Source organism: Notothenia rossii, assembly GCF_949606895.1.
Source record: "Notothenia rossii genome assembly, chromosome: 3".
NCBI lineage: Eukaryota > Metazoa > Chordata > Actinopteri > Perciformes > Nototheniidae > Notothenia > Notothenia rossii.
In genome coordinates this window covers 93990112-94012161 of record NC_136901.1, presented here as the reverse complement: position 1 = coordinate 94012161, position 22050 = coordinate 93990112, and the positions used below count along the sequence as shown (strand labels likewise).

General features: G+C 43.5%; 1 protein-coding gene across 1 annotated transcript in view; it reads left to right on the top strand.

Annotated features, from left to right (window-relative positions):
* ppargc1b (peroxisome proliferator-activated receptor gamma, coactivator 1 beta) overlaps nt 1–22050 on the top strand; it is a 105835-nt gene that overhangs the window by 74893 nt on the left and 8892 nt on the right. Inside the window, exons 3-9 of the mRNA XM_079670832.1 lie at nt 315–509; nt 12512–12625; nt 14081–14547; nt 15330–15811; nt 17498–17543; nt 19391–19455; nt 20572–21193. Coding sequence (XP_079526958.1) covers nt 315–509; nt 12512–12625; nt 14081–14547; nt 15330–15811; nt 17498–17543; nt 19391–19455; nt 20572–21193 — 1991 coding nt within the window. The remainder of the gene's footprint in view (nt 1–314; nt 510–12511; nt 12626–14080; nt 14548–15329; nt 15812–17497; nt 17544–19390; nt 19456–20571; nt 21194–22050) is intronic.

Here is a 22050-nt window from a genome sequence, read left to right as displayed (position 1 = left end):
TGTAGCATATCCCTTCGAAAGATGGTCGTACTCTTGACTGATGATTTCAAATTAATTGAAAACTCCAAAAATCAACGTAAGAGCTACACAAAGACACAAAACAACAAATACATGTAAACTACATCCATATTAGCATCACTGTAGCATACCATTAAACAAGTGAACTTCAAAGCTAAATTACGCTTAAAACATGTATACAATTGCAATGAAAGTAACAAAAACAATTCCATATCCTTTTCAGGTTCAAAGAACACAAATTGGGTTATTTATACGATATTCTTTAAAAGCTCTCTCTCTCTCTGTGTTTCCTTCAGGAGGAAAACGCCGCTCTGCTCGCCGCTCTGACAGACAGCTTGGATGGGATGGTGGACGCAGAAGTGGGCGGGCTCTCCGTCTTCCCCGTCCTGGGCGAGGAGCCTAACCAGGAAGAGGAAGACGAGGACAATCTCTCTCTGAGCACCGAAGACTTCAGCCAATCACTGGGGTCCGAGACAGAGGACCCATCTCTGGTAAGGACTTCCTGTTTCCTCTTTATTTGAACTTTGTATTATTGGAGTGGGAGGGAATCTGGAAGCACGGTCACATGACTTCACGTCACCACCGCTAAGCTAAAGGAGGCTAATGTTGGGCTATAAAGGAACTACAGCACGGTCACATGACTTCACGTCACCACCGCTAAGCTAAAGGAGGCTAATGTTGGGCTATAAAAGGAACTACAGCACGGTCACATGACTTCACGTCACCACCGCTAAGCTAAAGGAGGCTAATGTTGGGCTATAGAGGAACTACAGCACGGTCACATGACTTCACGTCACCACCGCTAAGCTAAAGGAGGCTAATGTTGGGCTATAAAGGAACTACAGCACGGTCACATGACTTCACGTCACCACCGCTAAGCTAAAGGAGGCTAATGTTGGGCTATAAAAGGAACTACAGCACGGTCACATGACTTCACGTCACCACCGCTAAGCTAAAGGAGGCTAATGTTGGGCTATAGAGGAACTACAGCACGATCACATGACTTCACGTCACCACCGCTAAGCTAAAGGAGGCTAATGTTGGGCTATAAAGGAACTACAGCACGGTCACATGACTTCACGTCACCACCGCTAAGCTAAAGGAGGCTAATGTTGGTCGGATGATGTTTAGTCATAGTTTAAAACGTGAAAATCTCTTCAGAAAAAACACGTTACAAACGTAGACACCAGGGAAATCATTTCCAGGTTTAAGGACTCATTCCTGTACCTTTCTATGCAGATAACATGAAGTGTAACGCTCACTTATTCTAATTTCCCCTGACCTCCCTGTAGCCGCCACCATTTGAACATTTACCCCCTACTTTCAAAAGCTTGATATTCCTCCCCTCATGTTTTTCTCTCAGAAGTTCTCGTGGATCAAAACTCTCCGCCTGTTGAATCTTTTCATAAACGCTTCGAACGTTTTCCCATGATCCCCCTCTCTCTTTTCTTCCTGGTATCTTAATCTGTGTTGCGTTTGCTAACCTTGATGTTCCCCTTTTTGGCCTGCGAGGTTCAAAGTCTGCGTCTAAACTCCAGGAAAACAAGAGGCACGCTGTGACCTTTCATCCAGTGTGTGTGTGGGTTATTTCTGTATTTTTAGCACCGCGTGTCCTTCCAGGAATAGAGAGAGAGTCCACACTGCAAATTCTCATGCAGAGTTCGCGCAGTGAGTAGGATTGTAATTGTATTTAATTAAAGGTCACTCATGGATTTCCACTCATTTGTAATGTAGATCTAAGCGTAGGCTTAATGTTCCCGGGTCTTTGGTGGAATATTCACTTTTTTCGTCCACCTGCTGACATGGATAGTGAATGTTTAGACGTTACCAGCCGCTTAATATATAACCTTTTATTTTTTGGGGGGGCAAATCTTTACCCACTTGCAGGAAGTTGGTGATTATTGATAGAAACTCTGATAATAAGACTGAAAAGGGACTCTTTAAAGTAGAGACACTACATACTGATATACACCTGAACATCAGCAGGAGAGGACTCTTTAAAGTAGAGACACTACATACTGATATACACCTGAACATCAGCAGGAGAGGACTCTTTAAAGTAGAGACACTACATACTGCTATACACCTGAACATCAGCAGGAGAGGACTCTTTAAAGTAGAGACACTACATACTGATATACACCTGAACATCAGCAGGAGAGGACTCTTTAAAGTAGAGACACTACATACTGATATACACCTGAACATCAGCAGGAGAGGACTCTTTAAAGTAGAGACACTACATACTGATATACACCTGAACATCAGCAGGAGAGGACTCTTTAAAGTAGAGACACTACATACTGATATACACCTGAACATCAGCAGGAGAGGACTCTTTAAAGTAGAGACACTACATACTGATATACACCTGAACATCAGCAGGAGAGGACTCTTTAAAGTAGAGACACTGTTTAGTACTCTGAACATGTATGTTCTCTCAGCTGGTTTATGTGTTTTCAGCCCTCCCCCTCTCTCTCTTTTCACACAGTGCTGCTGGATGCCTCTCGCTCTCTCTCTCTCTCTCGCCCTCTCTCTCTCTCCCTCTCTCTCTCTCGCTCTCTCTCTCTCTCTCGCCCTCTCTCTCTCTCTCTCCCTCTCTCTCTCTCTCCGTCTCTCTCTCTCCCTCTCTCCCTCTCTCTCTCTCTCTCTCTCTCTCTCTCCATCTTTCCCTGAATCAGACTTCTAGGAACTGACCTTGTTGTTCTCCCCTCTCTCTCTTATGAACCCTCTCTGCACCTGACACAACCCCCCGAAAAAAACATGAAACCCACAGTTGGAAGAAGTAGATGTTCTGTAAAAGTCCTGCATTCAACACTCTGTACTTACTTCAGTAAAAGTACAAAAGTATAAGCATCAAAATGTCCTTAAAGTACCAACATACAGTATGTAGAGTAACTAAAGTCAGGTGAGGCGCAGTAGAAGTGTAATGTAGCATAAAGGGAATATACCCAGTACAAATACCTCCAACAATACAAGTTAAAAGTACAATGTTTCCCTTGGAGAAGTATTAAGTAGCAGTAAATACAAATACACAAGTAAAGTATGTCAAAAAGTACAATACTGTAGTAAAAGTACTTCTTCCTTCCTGCCTGTCATCATAAAGCACGTTGGTGTTGGTGTTGCCCTACTTTCTTCGTGTTCAGCCTGAAAGCTCTGCAGCTCCACTGAAGCAGGAAGAGAGTCTCTGAAACCTCGTCTGATCGCTGCTGCTTATCGTCACTAGGAATCCAGAGCCCTTCCTTGATTTGAGTTAAACTCCTCAGCTAAAGCTTCCAGGGTTTCTCTGCTGCGCTGTGATTTAGCACCGGATCACAAAGGAGCGATTGTTTTGCAGGCATGCCGCTCGGATGAATACCGAAACGTTCAGCGAGCCTTTCTATTTGTAATTACACACCGCACTATAAAACACTCAGAGGACGGCTGTGAAGCTTTACAATGAGAGGAAGGGAGCAGAGCAACAGGGACTCCTCTAGAACCTGCAGGAAGCCTTAAGACCCGTTACACAACAGGAAGTTATATCACATAGAAAGAGCATTTCATCCCTCAAAGTTAAAGGATCAGGACTTTTCAGGGTGTCTCTGGACAGGTCTATTCGTCTGGTCCATCGTTTGAGTTCAGAAATACTTAAATATTGGATTCATTGCTGGAATTATTGGAGAAGTCACAATAAGTTATTGGATGCTTTGCCATTCAAGGCAGGCTTATTGATACAGCACATTTCAACACAAGGCAAAAGGAACAGCAGAGAAATTATGTTTTTTTGTCTTTGTTATGATTCATAACTTTGTTTCCGCCTGAAAGCACGGCTCAAAACAAGCTTTTCATCCAGTTTCTTCGCTTACAAGTTGAAAAAAGCCGGAGAGCACTCGCTTGGTCGATCGGTTTGACGTCATTCTCTCTGTTCTCATTGAAAAACGATTAATAAAAGATGCTGGCAGTAAAGTAAGAAAAAGGCCCTGGTATCAGAGAAAAGTGTGTGTGTGTGTGTGTGTGTGTGTGTGTGTGTGTGTGTGTGTGTGTGTGTGTGTGTGTGTGTGTGTGTGTGTGTGTGTGTGTGTGTGTGTGTGTGGGTGTGGGTGTGGGTGTGTGTGTGTGTGTGTGTGTGTGTGTGTGTGTGTGTGTGTGTGTGTGTGTGTGTGTGTGTGTGTGTGTGTGTGTGTGTGTGTGTGTGTGTGTGTGTGTGTAGGTGTGTGTCAACACTTATTAGGATGTAAAACAGAGATATTGCAATTAAAGATTTTATAAATGACACCTTGACTGGAAAATGATTTATAAAAGACACTGGTGTTTAGAAAAATGCGCTCAGTGGAATTTTCCTAGAGGAAGGTGACCAGAGGAAAGGGACCAGAGGAAAGGGACCAGAGGAAAGGGACCAGAGGAAAGGGACCAGAGGAAGGTGACCAGAGGAAAGGGACCAGAGGAAAGGGACCAGAGGAAAGGGACCAGAGGAAAGTGACCAGAGGAAGGTGACCAGAGGAAAGGGACCAGAGGAAAGGGACCAGAGGAAGGTGACCAGAGGAAAGGGACCAGAGGAAAGTGACAAGAGGAAGGTGACCAGAGGAAAGTGACCAGAGGAAAAGGACCAGAGGAAAGGGACCAGAGGAAAGGGACCAGAGGAAAGGGACCAGAGGAAGGTGACCAGAGGAAAGGGACCAGAGGAAAGTGACAAGAGGAAGGTGACCAGAGGAAAGTGACCAGAGGAAAAGGACCAGAGGAAAGGGACCAGAGGAAAGGGACCAGAGGAAAGGGACCAGAGGAAAGGGACCAGAGGAAAGTGACCAGAGGAAGGTGACCAGAGGAAGGTGACCAGAGGAAAGTGACCAGAGGAAGTTGACAAGAGGAAGGTGACCAGAGGAAGGTGACCAGAGGAAAGCTACCAGAGGAAAGGGACCAGAGGAAAGTGACCAGAGGAAAGGGACCAGAGGAAAGGGACCAGAGGAAAGTGACCAGAGGAAAGGGACCAGAGGAAGTTGACAAGAGGAAGGTGACCAGAGGAAGGTGACCAGAGGAAAGCTACCAGAGGAAAGGGACCAGAGGAAAGTGACCAGAGGAAAGGGACCAGAGGAAAGGGACCAGAGGAAGGGGCATTCCTGTCAAATTGGTGGAAATGAAAATGACTTTAATGGCTTTCGGAGTTCCATTACCGGGATAAGAGCAGGTTGGCAGTAAAGGAAGCCAGAAAGATGTCAAGCTGCTCCTGATATCTGTGAGCGTGTGGATTACACACTGCTTTAAATCTGAATTGTCACATTATACATGGCATTAACACGCATGGTTACAACAACATACAATCATGTTACAAAAGGCCAGCAGGTGATTGTTTAGTCCGTAACAAACATTCAGAGATAGTGGGTGTTTCTCACTGTTTTGGTAGAGTCATGTTTTGTGGCAATTATTGTACATTTGGTTTTGCGTACCATGAGCGGGACAAATAAAAATGAAATGAAATGTCGAGGACGCTTCCTTGGTAGGACATGTCTTCCGAGTCAGGTCCTTCAGAAGCGAGGCAAGAATCCTTCCTAGCCTCGGAAAACAAAGAATGGTGGAACAGGCTAACAGGCTAACCGACTAACAGGTGTGCAGGTGTGCGTCATATGCGAGGCCCCGCCTTAAATGGAGCGCAATTTCCGCCAAAGATTTGGAAATTGGTCCGTGCGCAAAGCATTGTGGGGATTTTAAGACCGCGGAGGATACACATGTGCAGCCTCGAAATGTCCCGCTACGAAGTACGCCAGCCTCGCTAGAATTCCAAGTATGCTGGACATTGGAACAGTCCTTCGTCGGGACTCGATGATGTAGTATGCTTGAAATAGTGGCTCTGGAGCAGCTTTACTCGACATTGACGGCCCGTCCACACACAGGCATGAAAAACATCTTTCAAAGCTTCGCCCATTCACTTGAATGGGGTGACGTAGAAGATTTGTAATCTTCGCCGAACTGCATTGTGGGGAGCGGAGCATGGCTTTGTAAGCATCGTGAGCATCAAAAGTTGAGCAATGTTCAACTTTTGATGCTCCCAATGCTTGCGAAGCTGGCAATCAAAATCCCGTTTATGCAAATCCCGCCAGTTCAAGCGCAAGCCAATCAAACCGCGTGCAAGCTGGGAGAGCCAGACCGCAGTTCATTTCCTCATATTCCAAACGAGAAATTACGGTAGCAAATCACCCGGTTCTTTACGACCAGAACTATTTACCGGGATACAAACCGGAGGAACCAGGCATGGAGGGAGGTGGCAGAGACAGTGGGTGAAACTGGTAGGTTTTCGCCTGTTTGGGGATTTTATATCCAGTTTACTTCGTTTTAACATTGCTATTGCTTTGTATGTCGGGGGCGGGAGATTCATGTGATTGGTTGTTGGTCGCGTTGCTCGCAAAAAATCGCCAAGCTTCAGACACGCCCAGCATCAAGATCTTTCAAGATTTCTTTCATACCTGTGTGTGGACGGGCCGTGAGAAACACCCACTGAGAGGTCAAACCAGCAGATTCCATCCTCTTATAATCAGTTGGTCACATGAGGGTGGTCACATGACTGCTCTACCCTCGACTCACCTTGCCTGGTTCTGCTGGTTATCAGTCAGAATCTGAGTAAACTGGTTAATCAGTTACGGCTGTCGGTTTCCCTCCAAACTCTGAAGGTCAGAGGAGGAAGAGAGGCCGGTTAGTGGAGAGGAACCTGATGAAACGCAGCGTAAGTTCGACGTGTTGAAACCACTTCATCATGCTGACCTCATCCCTCAGAGCGTGGAGGGTTTCTGACACGACACGGTGACTTTGAGTGTTGGAAAGCATCCTGTGTGCATGAAGAGAGAGAAACATGGAGGAGGTTATAATAATGCATTTTATTTATAGAGCGCTTTTCTAGAAACACAAAAAGTGTAAAATCATCAAAACACAATTAAAACAACACACTTCAAATATATAAAACACGACGTTAGAGTTATTGGAGACTGCAGACCTCTGCTGTTTCTATTCTATTATAAGTAACGGTTTCTAATTCAATTGTAGAAGAATAGATGTATTTGACCTTTGACTTCATCAGTGGTACAGATTCCAGCTTAATGCAGTTTTCTTTTACCAAGAAAGAGATAAGTCTGTTTGAATATGACATTTTTCAGATGTCCTTCCTGAAAACTCTCTGTGTTTTCTGTCTCTGCTAAATATAATATAATAACTACACTGCTGCTATCATGATGTCCACCTGCAGGGGCCACTTAGCTGTAGAAACACACACACCTCACAGGTTCAATCACTGTTTAGCCCACAACATGTCCCCGTGTTTACCATGACCTGGCGTCTGGTTAGAGCAAGACCATACACACACCACTGCAGAAATACTCATTTAAATGTGATTTGTAGTGATGTTCCCTTTCCTTGGAAGGACCTTAGACTCACTAGGGAGTGACTTGCGTTGTATAAATACTCTAGGACCTCAATATATAAATTATATAATCAGCTGTGTTGCCATTGTGTTCACTATCAGTGGCAAAGAAAGCAACAAAACATCCACTCATACACAAAAAGCTGCTGTAATAACATTATGCTGTGTGTGTGTGTGTGTGTGTGTGTGTGTGTGTGTGTGTGTGTGTGTGTGTGTGTGTGTGTGTGTGTGTGTGTGTGTGTGTGTGTGTGTTTCATCCTCTATTCTCTTCAGTTGAGTGGTTTTCTGTCACATGACTGCTGTCTCTGCCCTCTACTGGTGAGAAGTGGTACTGCAGTGTGTGTGTGTGTGTGTGTGTGTGTGTGTGTGTGTACAATACACACATCAATCAGTTTAAAATAGTATTAGTTGTATTGATTAGATTAGAACATTTATTTATGAGCTGCCAAAACGTTTAATTTAACACGTGAACTTATCACAACTGATTACATCCATTGCATTTATTGTAACTGCTTTCATATATCACGTTATTCATATATTAACACTCTTATTGATATGAAGATGCGGATAACAGCACATTTGGAGAACTGATGACAATGTAAAAACAGACATATTGCATTAAAGATTTGATAATTGATACATTTATTGTTAGATTTAAAGAAATTAAGAGACAAAAAACACGAGTTTTGGCGTTTATTTTGTTTGCATAACACTTCGTCTTTTACACCAGTGCAGAAACGCCTTTAGGTGTTCACTGTCTACACTTATTTTGGTTAAACAATAAATAAATACTCGTCCAAATGTAAATGATCCCCTGGAGGAGTTACAATGTGTGTCTCCATTAATAGAATAAATATGATGTGATTAAATTAAATACGTAATTAATGACAATTTAATTATTTATTTGGAATAAACACGGCTGACAAATTAAAGGAAAAACTTCACTGCACCCCCATTTTGTGTGTGTGTGTTTCTGTGTGTGTGTGTGTGTGTGTGTGTGTGTGTGTGTGTGTGTGTGTGTGTGTGTGTGTGTTCCTCTGAGAACAAGGCCTGCATTGATGCTCTGGCAGGCCTCCAGAGTGGAGTAGAGTGTGTGTGAGGGCTTTCAATGTTTCACACAGACACGCACCTTCAGTCTCCTCTTCACTTCTCTGAGAGCATCACACACACACACACACACACACACACACACACACACACACACACACACATACACACACACACACACACACACACACACACACACACACACACACACACACACACACACACACACACACACACACACACACACACACACACACACACACACACACACACACAGTGCCAAGTTGGCCTGACCAGCAGAGATGTCAGTAATTTGACCCAGATAGTATGTCTGCCAAATGTGGTGATGTAGTGCTAGTAAAATTATAGTAATAGTATATAATCAAAGTGTTGTAAATAAACTTTATGGCAAACAACCAGCGTCATAAACACTCTGATTGTTTCAGAGAAGTTTTTAATGTCCCATCAGTTTGATTTACCTCCATAATGTTTTACATTACTGTCACATAAAGTCACAGCCAGGTATTCAAGGCTCAGTTATATGTATTCCTCTGTGTAAGCTATCGGAGAGGACTCTTTAAAGTAGAGGCACTACATACTGATATACACCTGAACATCAGCAGGAGAGGACTCTTTAAAGTACAGACACTACATACTGATATACACCTGAACATCAGCAGGAGAGGACTCTTTAAAGTAGAGACACTACATACTGATATACACCTGAACATCAGCAGGAGAGGACTCTTTAAAGTAGAGACACTACATACTGATATACACCTGAACATCAGCAGGAGAGGACTCTTTAAAGTAGAGACACTACATACTGATATACACCTGAACATCAGCAGGAGAGGGCTCTTTAAAGTAGAGACACTACATACTGATATACACCTGAACATCAGCAGGAGAGGACTCTTTAAAGTAGAGACACTACATACTGATATACACCTGAACATCAGCAGGAGAGGACTCTTTAAAGTAGAGACACTACATACTGATATACACCTGAACATCAGCAGGAGAGGACTCTTTAAAGTAGAGACACTACATACTGATATACACCTGAACATCAGCAGGAGAGGACTCTTTAAAGAAGAGACACTACATACTGATATACACCTGGAAATCAGCAGGAGAGGACTCTTTAAAGTAGAGACACTACATACTGATATACACCTGAACATCAGCAGGAGAGGACTCTTTAAAGTAGAGACACTACATACTGATATACACCTGAACATCAGCAGGAGAGGACTCTTTAAAGTAGAGACACTACATACTGATATACACCTGAACATCAGCAGGAGAGGACTCTTTAAAGTAGAGACACTACATACTGATATACACCTGAACATCAGCAGGAGAGGACTCTTTAAAGTAGAGACACTACATACTGATATACACCTGAACATCAGCAGGAGAGGACTCTTTAAAGTAGAGACACTACATACTGATATACACCTGAACATCAGCAGGAGAGGACTCTTTAAAGTAGAGACACTACATACTGATATACACCTGAACACCAGCAGGAGAGGACTCTTTAAAGTAGAGACACTACATACTGATATACACCTGAACATCAGCAGGAGAGGACTCTTTAAAGTAGAGACACTACATACTGATATACACCTGAACATCAGCAAGAGAGGACTCTTTAAAGTAAAGACACTACATACAGATATACACCTGAACACCAGCAGGAGAGGACTCTTTAAAGTAGAGACACTACATACTGATATACACCTGAACATCAGCAGGAGAGGACTCTTTAAAGTAGAGACACTACATACTGATATACACCTGAACATCAGCAGGAGAGGACTCTTTAAAGTAGAGACACTACATACTGATATACACCTGAACATCAGCAGGAGAGGACTCTTTAAAGTAGAGACACTACATACTGATATACACCTGAACATCAGCAGGAGAGGACTCTTTAAAGTAGAGGCACTACATACTGATATACAGAGAGGACTCTTTAATTCCTGGATGAACTCTGCATGTGTGTTCTTCTGGGAATCTTTTGGGAACATCCTCCCGCTCCTCGTTTCTCTCACATCTGTACGATTCCTACACCGGCGTTTGTTCTGCGAGCTGCACAGATTAGCGGGGGATTTTCTCCCTAAGCTGATCTTCTATCAGCTGATATCCCCGTCATGACGCTGGGACTGAATGGATGAATAACAATGAAAGGATAGTGGGAGAATCATTTGAAAAACCCTTTGGAAGTAATTATGAGGCGTTGGGGGTTTGTTCTGATTCCTGCTTCCTGTTTGATCTGAGAAGAAGAAGTGGATGAACTGAGGGAAGGAAAGGATCACAGGTGTAGATAAAGTGGATTTTTTCATACAATTTAATATTAAAACAGACAGTTAATGAATCAGATAATCAAAAACTAGGGAAGAGGGAAGGATTATATCGAAAACAGTCATTCAGTTTTGAACTGTTTTGACATTTTACGGGATTTAAACTGCAAACGTAGGTTTCCATGTGTGTATGTATATAAAATACAGACATGCATAAACATAATTCTATATACACACACAATACATACATAAGTACACACACATTTAAATGTACATATAATGTATATATACACACATTTCCAAGTTAAAAATAACATACAATACCAAATCAATGAAAAGTGAAGGATAAAAACTCAGAAAATGAGGAAATTAAAGTAGAAAAACGGTTTAAAACAATAAATTCATTTCAAAAAGATGGGAAATGAAAAGTAGGAAAAATGAGACGAACGACAGGAAAAGGATTACAGGAGAGGATGGAGGTAATCAGAGATGGAAAGACACCAGGAGGGACTGATGGAAACATGGAGGAGCAGAAGTCATATTGTGTTATCACAGCGATAGAAATGGCTCTTTAATGGGACTCGTGGATGTGCCGTGTAGCTGTCGGCTTTGCTGAAGTGATGAATGTACAGGACTGTAACCCAGAGACCTCTTCCCCGAAAAAGCATCCATCTGCGAGGAGTTAACGTCCGACAGCTCGGAGATTAGAGAATGGAGTTTGGACGAGATCCGACTTTTTATCCTACGTGGAAACATTCAAAGAATCTTGTTAGTCTTTAGCACAAAACAGGGATTCATTTAAGTGAATTCTTTGGTCATATCTTTAAAAAAACCTTAAGAAAAAGGTTGCATTTGAGCCTTAAAGATCAATTCTCTGGTATCAGTACTTTCACAGCTTCACTACTTATTTTCCTGACGACTTTTTACTTTGACTTCTTACATTTTGAACTCAAATACCTGTACTTTCTACTTCTTACATGTTGAACTCAAATACCTTTAATTTCTACTTCTTACATGTTGAACTCAAATACCTGTACTTTCTACTTCTTACATTTTGAACACAAATACCTGTACTTTCTACTTCTTACATGTTGAACTCAAATACCTGTACTTTCTACTTCTTACATGTTGAACTCAAATACCTGTACTTTCTACTTCTTACATTTTGAACACAAATACCTGTACTTTCTACTTCTTACATGTTGAACTCAAATACCTGTACTTTCTACTTCTTACATGTTGAACACAAATACCTGTACTTTCTACTTCTTACATGTTGAACCCAAATACCTGTACTTTCTACTTCTTACATGTTGAACTCAAATACCTGTACTTTCTACTTCTCTCATTTCCCAAACAGGCTGGTTCCTTTAGTCTGAATGTGTGTTTGGTGGCGTGATCGTTATTATTTAGAGTCATTGCGTGCCTATTGATTTGAACACGATCCGTGTATCCATCATTTCCTGGTCTTCTCTAAAGAAGAGGGACCAATGAAAACGTTGTCATGTTGCCGTTGGTCACCATGGAAACATTCATTAGCTAACAATGACATTATTGTTCTATTAATATAAAGGGAGGTCAGGTACTCTTTAAAACAGCTGCTAGTTATGGGTACTTTTTACTGAAGTACATTTCAAAGCCTCTTTACTTTGACTTGAGTAAAGAAGTTTAGTCAGTACTTCTACTTTCACCAGAGTATTTTCAAACAGAGTAATGGATGTGTTTATTTCACCCTCCTCTTCCTCTCTAGCTGAAGAAGCTGCTGCTGACGCCTCCCAACGTTCCCGCAGGAATCGATTCACAGAAAGTCACCGGCAGTCGATACAGCAGCCGCAGCCTGAGGACGGTCAAACCTCTGGTCAAGGTGAGACAAGAACACCTCTTTACTTCCTCTTTCTACCAATATAAGCACCAATGAAAGTGATAAGAGAGCGTAATCATCCCTCAACCATTACAACTACTTTGTTTAGTTTAGAAGTGATTCCTCAACCCTTCCACATCTTATCAGATTTAATGATTTTAGTAAATGTCATTAGCAGCAATCAGTCAAGACATTTTTTAATGCGTTTGTTCTTGTGGGAAATGTGTACAGATTTCTTCATCATAACATTTCTCAGGATAACCAAAACGTGTGGGCTTTAACTGTGCTCCTTTATTTAGTAAAACAAAATTAAACCAGGTTCAAAAAAAGGTTTTGATAATGACTTCCTGTCTGTCTTCTTCTGCTGTTCCCGTTAGTGTTTACTTCCTGTCTGTCTTCTTCTGCTGTTCCCGTTAGTGTTTACTTCCTGTCTGTCTTCTTCTGCTGTTCCCTTTAGTATTTACTTCCTCTCTGTAGTGTTTACTTCCTGTCTGTCTTCTTCTACTGTTCCCTTTAGCGTTTACTTCCTCTCTCTCTCTTCTTATGTTGTTCCCTTTAGTGTTTACTTCCTCTCTCTATTCTTCTGTTGTTCCATTTAGTGTTTACTTCCTGTCTGTCTTCTTCAGTTGTTCCCTTTAGTGTTTACTTCCTGTCTGTCTTCTTCTGCTGTTCCCGTTAGTGTTTACTTCCTGTCTGTCTTCTTCTGCTGTTCCCTTTAGTGTTTACTTCCTCTCTGTCTTCTTCTGTTGTTCCCGTTAGTGTTTACTTACTGTCTGTCTTCTTCTGCTGTTCCCTTTAGTGTTTACTTCCTCTCTGTCTTCTTCTGTTGTTCCCGTTAGTGTTTACTTCCTCTCTGTCTTCTTCTGTTGTTCCCGTTAGTGTTTACTTCCTGCCTGTCTTCTTCTGTTGTTCCATTTAGTGTGTACTTCCTCTCTGTCTTCTTCTGTTGTTCCCGTTAGTGTTTACTTCTTTTCTGTCTTCTTCTGCTGTTCCCTTTAGCGTTTACTTCCTGTCTGTCTTCTTCTGTTGTTCCCTTTAGTGTTTACTTTCTGTCTGTCTTTTTCTGTTGTTCCCTTTAGTGTTTACTTCCTCTCTCTCTTCTTCCGTTGTTCCATTTAGTGTTTACTTCCTGTCTGTCTTTTTCTGTTGTTCCCTTTAGTGTTTACTTCCTGTCTGTCTTCTTCTGTTGTTCCCTTTAGTGTTTACTTCCTCTCTGCCTTCTTTCTTTTGTTCCCTTAAAAAAAAAAAAAAAAAAAACTCCTCGTAAGATCTTAGCAGAAACAAACCCCAACCTTTGTGGCTGAGCTTCTTTCAAGTCTTTTAGGGCTCCTTCAGCCTGGACCCTACTGATGAAGCACATGCGGGATATATTTATAGAGTGTTTGAAATGAAAGAGCTGTTCCTCTGATGATCAAACAGTTTGAATATAACGTCTCTCGCCGTGTCTCCACCCTTCAGAGTGACCTCCGTCCGGACAGAAAGCCGCGCGCCGTCCGTCCGTCCGGTCGTCTCTGCACCGAGCTGCACAAACACCTGACCACCGCTCGAGACACTGAGGAGGACAAGGAGGAAGAGGAGGAGGACGAAGAGGAAGAGGACAGTGAGTCAGAGGAGGAGGATGAAGATGAAGAGGAGGAGTCTTCCAGCAGCGAAGTGGAGGGAGGAGTCGTCGCTGTTCCTCCTCCAAAGTCTCAGTTCAGCTCAGAGAAGGAGCTGCGCTCGGTGGTGGATCTGATCACCTACATGCACACCTACTGCCTGCCCATCCGCAAGCAGCAGGCCTGGGATCAAAGGAAGGAGGCGCCGAGGCAGAGGGCCCGAAACGAGACCCCCCGCCCCCCCACTAACACCCACAGCAGGGTGGTACTGGTGTCCGCGCCGGGCACTGGGAGCAACAGCGCCCCCCGCAGGATGCCCTTTGCAAGGTTAGTCAAATCAATCAGAAATCTGTTATTGAGTTGTGAACCCGGAGACGTTGAGAAGAAGTGTTATGTCAGAAATGTAGAGTGCAGGTTTCCAGCACAATAAACTTCTGGATGCTAACCTGTACATTGCACAATTAGCATAAATTGCATTTGCAGACAATAGTTAATAGGTTTTGGAGGTTATTGAGGATGCTGAGTCCATTTTCAGGATCAAATATGACAGTTTTAACCAGGACCTGTTGGGCTGATTTATCTTGGGTCGTTTTTGACTAAAAACTGCAATTGTGGACCCTAAAAATGTCAGCACATCCTCAATATACCTCAACAACCACACCAACATTGTCCGATATCTTTACTGTAGCAACGTAATGTCCGCTCTGTGGGACGAATGAAGGAATTCTGATCCGGATTCTGTTTCTTATTCTGCTCCTGAAAGTTGCCATATTTGTACTCCTGGTGGACTGATTTTGCTGCATTTTGGGTCGTTTTAAAGTGTTAGAGGACTCAAAAGTGCAATTTTGGACCTTAAGAATGTCAGAATTTGATACCACTTCCTCAATATACCTCAAAACCCGCACCAACATTGTCCATTCTCAATATCTTACTGTAACAACTTATTCGAGGGACTGCGGATGGAAATTAGCTCAAAGCTAAATATGGCACTGTTACGCTTGACACATTTGAATGTTTTAAGTGTTCATTACTGTGCATTGTCCCTGCCAAATAAATGATGAATAATAATAATTCTGTTTCTGATTCTTATTCTGTGTCTTGTCCTTCAGGCGGCGGGAGATGAAGGCCAACTCTCTCCTTCGAGATCTCCTGCAGCAAAGCAGCTCGTACGACGTGAGCAAGCCTTACGGACTGCAAACCCCTCCCTACGTTCACTCCCCCAGCAGAGTCTCACACCCACATAAATCTTCCTCCCCCCCCTCCACTATAAATAAACTGGAGCTCCGTAAAGACTCCCAGCAGAGGCGGCCTCAGAGCCCGGAGGATTTGGAGGATTTTGTGGATTTTGTGGAGGACGGCGGCTCTTTTTCGGTTCGTCGCTCCCGTCGACTCGCCTCTTTCCCGAGTCGCTTCGGCAAGAGGCTTCGGCCAGGAAAGGAGAGGGAAGGAGTCATGGGGAGGAAGGAAAGGGAAGAAAGGGAGGAGGCGAGAGCGGGAGTTAAAGTGCTGCCGACACAAACGGGAGCAACGACGACGCCGACGGAAAAACTGACGGCCAGAGAACTAGAGAACAAACACTGCTGCCACAACGGTGAGGTTTACATTACATTACATTTAACTGACGCTTTTATCCAAAGCGACTTACAATAAATGCATTCGACCAAGAAGATACAACCTTGAAGAAAACAGAATCATATAAGTACATCAGGTTTCATAGAGCTAAACATTTCAAGTGCTACTCAACTGGCTTTAGATAAGCCAGTCCTTTGTTAGTATATAAGTGCTTTGTTAGTAATTCTATCTCTCGAAGTGGAGTCGAAAGAGATGAGTTTTCAGTCTGAAGAAGATGTGTAAGCTTTCTGCTGTCCGGATTTCAATGGGGAGCTCATTCCACCATTTTGGAGCCAGGATGGCAAACCCACGTGTTTCTGCTGATGGGAACTTGGGTCCCCCTCGCAGTGCGGGTGCAGCGAGCTGTTTGACTGATGCAGAGCGGAGTGCACGTGCTGGGGTGTACGGTTTAACCATGTCCTGGATGTAGGAAGGGCTAGATCCATTCACAGCATGGTACGCAAGTACCAGAGTCTTGAAGTGGATTCTAGCAGTTACTGGAAGCCAGTGAAGGGAGCGGAGGAGCGGCGTGGTGTGGGAGAATTTAGGAAGGTTGAAGACCAGACGAGCCGCTGCATTCTGGATGAGCTGCAGAGGTCGGATGGCACATGCAGGTAGACCAGCCAGGAGGGAGTTGCAGTAGTCTAGGCGTGAGATGACGAGAGCCTGGGCCAGAACCTGCGTGGCTTTCTGGGTCAGCTGGGGACGTATCCTCCTGATGTTGTAAAGAGTGTATCTGCAGCAGCGGGTTGTAGCAGCGATGTTTGCAGTGAAGGACAGTTTGTTATCTAGGGTCACACCCAGATTCCTTGCAGTCTGAGTCGGGGAAACAACAGAGGTGCCGATGTTGATTGTTAGGTCAAGAGTGGGACAATCTTATCCCGGAAGAAAAAGCAGTTCAGTCTTGTCAAGGTTGAGCTTGAGGTGGTGAGCAGACATCCACTGAGAGATGTCTGCTAGACAAGCAGAGATGCGTGCGACGACCTGGGTCTCTGAGCGGGGAAAGGACAGAATTAATTGGGTGTTGTCAGCGTAGCAGTGATATGAAAACCATGCGGGCTAATGACAGATCCGAGCGAGTTTGTGTACAAGGAGAAGAGGAGGGGACCAAGAACAGAGCCCTGAGGGACCCCTGTAGTTAATTGACAAGGGTCGGACTCGGACCCTCTCCAAGTTACCCCGTAGGTACGGTCTTTGAGGTATGAGGTGAGGAGGGAAAGTGCAGAGCCTGAAACTCCAAGTTCTTGGAGAGTGTGAAGGAGGATCTGATGGTTCACCGTGTCGAATGCAGCAGACAGGTCCAGAAGGATGATGACAGAGGAGAGGGAGGCTGCTTTAGCCTCAGTGACAGCAAGAAGGGCAGTTTCTGTGGAGTGACCTACCTATAATACACATACACACACACACACTTCCTGTTGGAGCGATTGATAACTGGATAAGGGTTTGATAACACACAGACACACACACAAACACACACCGTAGAAGAAGTACATAGATGACTACACATTTTCCCAATTTGAGATGAATAAAGTACATCAAAAAATCATTTAAAATACCAGATTTTCATACTAATTGTTAAGAATGATACACTGCAGACACACACACACACACATGGGGTGCATGTTGTAAAGTGATGTTTATAACTGTGTTTTTCATGTGTTTGCAGAGAAACGAGCCTGCCTCTGTCTGCCTCTCAACTCCAAGAACACAGGGTGAGTCTCTCTATGTAAAGATAAGATGAGATAAGATGAGATCAGATCAGATAAGATCAGATGATCAGATCAGATCAGATAAGATCAGATGATCAGATGAGATCAGATCAGATCAGATCAGATCAAATCAGATCAGATCAGATCAGATGAGATCAGATGAGATCAGATCAGATCAGATCAGATCAGATCAGATGAGATCAGATCAGATGAGATCAGATCAGATCAGATCAGATCAGATCAGATGAGATGAGATCAGATGAGATCAGATGAGATCAGATCAGATGAGATCAGATCAGATCAGATCAGATCAGATCAGATCAGATCAGATCAGATCAGATCAGATGAAATCAGATCAGATCAGATCAGATCAGATACCTTTTTCCAGGTAGATTTCTGATAAAGAGTCTGATGTGAACTCCAAATGGATTCACTGGAAGCTACTGATCCACATTGCTGCATTGGACTTCATGCAAATGGTTTATTGATGATTTCTGATGGAGAGGCAGCTTCCATTAAGCAGCGGACGATGAGTGCAAACCACGGCATTCATTTCCTCTGCTGTCATCTACAAATAATACCCCTCTAAATGGTTCGATCCCACTTGTTTTGTTGCAGAAATGATATGATCTAGTGCTTCACGATGTGGCAGCGCTCCATAACTCATACACTTCCAAGTATTGAGTTGTTTAGTCCGGGAGGATTTGTTGTTGGCAGGGAGGAAAAAACCGTTGAAACTAAGACAGATAACACGACGCAGATGAACACATTTAGCAAAGTTTGACGGATCGGTTGTGGATCTTAAAACCTCTGTCTGCTGCAGACGGGTTTTTCCAACACAGTTTGGATCTAACCATTCCTTCTTCTGCATGACCAAAGCATCAATGCAGCGTCAGAGTCACCTTCAGTCTCTTCATAGAGCATCTTCTTCAAAGTAGATTCTGGCACTTTTCCACTTGGGCTGATTGCAGCACCACAGATAGTTCTTAGTCACACTTTGAATATGTATGCACAGGTTGGAGGCAAATGGATGAGGAGACAAGTAGATAGGAGGAAGGGATGTGAGGATGAAGGATAAGAGAAGGAAGGGATGAAGGAAAGAAAGGAAGTAGGGGTGAAAGGAAAAGGGGATAAAGGGATGTAGGAATGAAAAGTCACCTGCAAAGATGTAAGGGGCTAATACATGAACAAAATAGTGGTGAACCTTCATAAATCATGGTTTGCATTCATGTCATGTTTAATCTCATAAAACCAGATCAAATGGGCCCAAATTTCATTTTTAATGATCCCTAATGAACGGGGACCTCTGCTTGGCTCTGATTTTAATCTGTGCCAGACAGACTGCTCTTGCTTTTAAAGATCGACCCCCTCCCCTCCCGCCTGGATCTTCTCCAGCCAGGCTGAATGTTTCCCTCCACAAACTCCTGGCGTCCGTCCATGTTCTAAATGAGCCTGTCTTCTGAACCAAAAAAAGAAAGAGTTGTGTGTGTTTGGTTTTTTATATATTTGACTCTCCTGTTCTCTGAGGAGTTTCAGTAATAACCCGCCTGAAGCCAATCCACTCCATGCTGCCTTTCTGGAGAAACAGAAGCAGACAGCCAGGAATAGAAAGCAGAAGGAGAATAGGGGAGGACATGTGGCTGTTGTGATAAGAAACGAGGAGCGCGGTAGCTTTTACCGAGAGAAACATCATTCAGATTCAGCAGACATCAGCTGGAGCTATTTGTGTGTCATGGGGAACAAAAGCTCTGTTATTGGATTCCTTTTGACTCGGATGATTGAAAAACACAACAGACTCCAACATGACAAAGCACTCTTTAATTTAACTCTTCTTTCTGTGTTTCCACCAGAGAGTCCCAGTACGGCAGCAAGCCTTTCGAGCAGACGCTGGGAGTGGATCTGTGCGGGACGGCAGGTAAACAAATCTCCTTAAGGGGACAACAAAGTATATCTTATCATATCGTAAACACAGATCATGTTTAATAAGGGTTTGTTTGGATGATGGCAACAGGTTAAAGCTCTAGAAATGTCCTCATAAGAGCCAGGGGAGAGTGGGGTTACATCTGTTTTAGTTTGGGATTAGACGTAACAAGATGCCGGGTATGAACTAGGGCTGCTCGATTATGGCAAAAATCATTATTTGGGTCAATAATTGATATCAAGATTATTAAAAATGATTATCCATTTACTTTGAAAACATCAATTTATTGGAGAAAACAAATTTGAACAGTAAGTTTTGAACAGTTGATTACCCTGAACTTTAAATATAATAAAAAAATTAAAAAAAAGTATTAATAAAATAATAATCGTTTTATTTCGATTACGTTGTTTTCGTAATCGTTGCAACCCATAATCGTAATTGCGATTAAAATAGGATTAATTGAGCAGCCCTAGTATGAACACTCGTAGACATTTAGGATTTAGAGTTAGAAGCGAAGGTCGATAAACTCCCAAGGGATGAAGGGATGTAGGAATGAAGATGAATGGATGAAGAGATAAAAGAAAGGAGGGAGGAAAGGATGAAAGGATGAAGTAATGTAGGGGTGAAGAGAAAAAGATGAAGGGCATGAAAACTCATACACATGTAGGAGTTAGAAGCGAAGGTTGATACGACTTTCTTATGTGCAGTACATCTGTACATCTGGAGCTGGAGCCAGAAGACTGTTAGCCTAGCTTAGCATAATAAGGGGGAAACTAGCTACGCTCTACGCGGTCTTCCTTCCTAGAGGGTAAACGGACTGTATTTATAGAGCGCTTTATCCAATCCACTGCTAGCAATAGCATATTGTTGCTAATAATGTGCGTCATATCAATACGCAGAAAGAAGTCTGGACAATTTAACGTCAGCTGCAGCCAAAATCAACAAATTAGTTAATAATGACCGGCTCTCTGCGTATTTTCGCTCACTAAGTCTGCGTATAAACCTGGGAAACACAGCTGATGTGCAGGACTATTTCTTGTCAGAATGCAGTTTGTTTTAAATGATTATATGATCATTTGACTCATGTTGTACCTCCTCCTCCCTCCTCAGGTCTCACCCCTCCCACCACCCCGCCTCACAAACCAGTGGAGGATGAGCTCTTCAAACCATCAGAGGCAGGAAAACCCAGCGATGTTGTCGGCGTTTCCACGAAGGCTTCCTCGTCCTGGCTTTCTCGCGCTCACCCTCCACGGAAGCTTCTGGAACAAACGGAGCTTTACGCCCAGTTGCGGCGCATGGGTCAGGCGGGCGCCAATGAATCCTACCGGACCTTCGGAGATCACGACTACTGCGCGCTGAGCCTCGGGGAGAGCAGGAAACGCAGCGCCGACATGTTGGGCGCCATGTTACAGGCGCAAAGCGGGGGAATGGATGGTAGCAAAGCGCCGAAAAATGTAGACGATCAGGGGTCGAGGGAGAGAGAGAGGGAGAGAGAGGAAGTGATGGTGGCGTCACAGATAGCAGAATTGCTGGAGCAGCAGATCACGACCACCACGACCAAAACGACGAAGAAGTTGGTGATTTCTTCGTTGCCACCGCCCTCTCACTGCCAGTTGGCGACCGCTACGCCGCCGGTGTCCGAGGAGGAGGCGGAGAGATCGTCTGCGTCTCGCTCGCCATCACCCACAATGCACCTGTGTCCCGACTCCCCCGCCAGCAAGACAGACTCCAGGTGAGACAGAACACGATACAATGCTTTATTGTCAGATCAACATGTTTCTTGCATCACAGCAGCTCCATTTGCAACTTCAACAAGGACACATATTAAGACACGATACAAGGAATAGACATTTACCATAACATGACGATCACTGAAGAGAAAACATGCTGAGTTTCAGCTGCAACTCTGTATTTAATTTGAGGATTAACTCGTGCACAAAGGAGTACTTCAGTCAATCAAGTGGGACCCTGTTCCTCTGATTTGATAAAGATTCATATTCTCTGTTCAGGACCTGGTCGGAGTTAGAGATGATGTTGATATGTTGTTACGATCGGCTGGTTCATACAGTCTCTCACAGACCTACAACATTTGAGCAGATTTCCAACTGGTTGAGCAGTTTTGACTTTAAAGCTGTGGACAAACACTTGTACCGTGGAGGAAGAGGAGGGAGGGGTCAAGAAGATATCAAACTGAGAGAAGCAGGTCTCTCATGACCTATTTTATGTCGTAGAACAAAACATTAAAATGTCTTCAGCTTGTGTTAACCACAGACAGGCTAACAACCAAAAACACATTCTGAGAAACCATTGACTTCCAGACCAGGGACAGGCATTTTATACACTCTGATCCAAGTACCACTCTTGTGTAATTGTCTTGGCATATTGTGGCACATATGGGAAGCCAACTGCTCACAACACAGGGTCTACAATCTGTCTGTAGCTGTGAACAAAGACCAGTTAGAAGAACAGTGTGTTTGCAGAATGGATTAAACTCTACGTCTTATCCTATATATCAACGCACCAAGTCATAGAGACAAGAGTAAACAAAGGCTTTACTCTACATGCAGACATCTTTGGTTGTAAATGCGC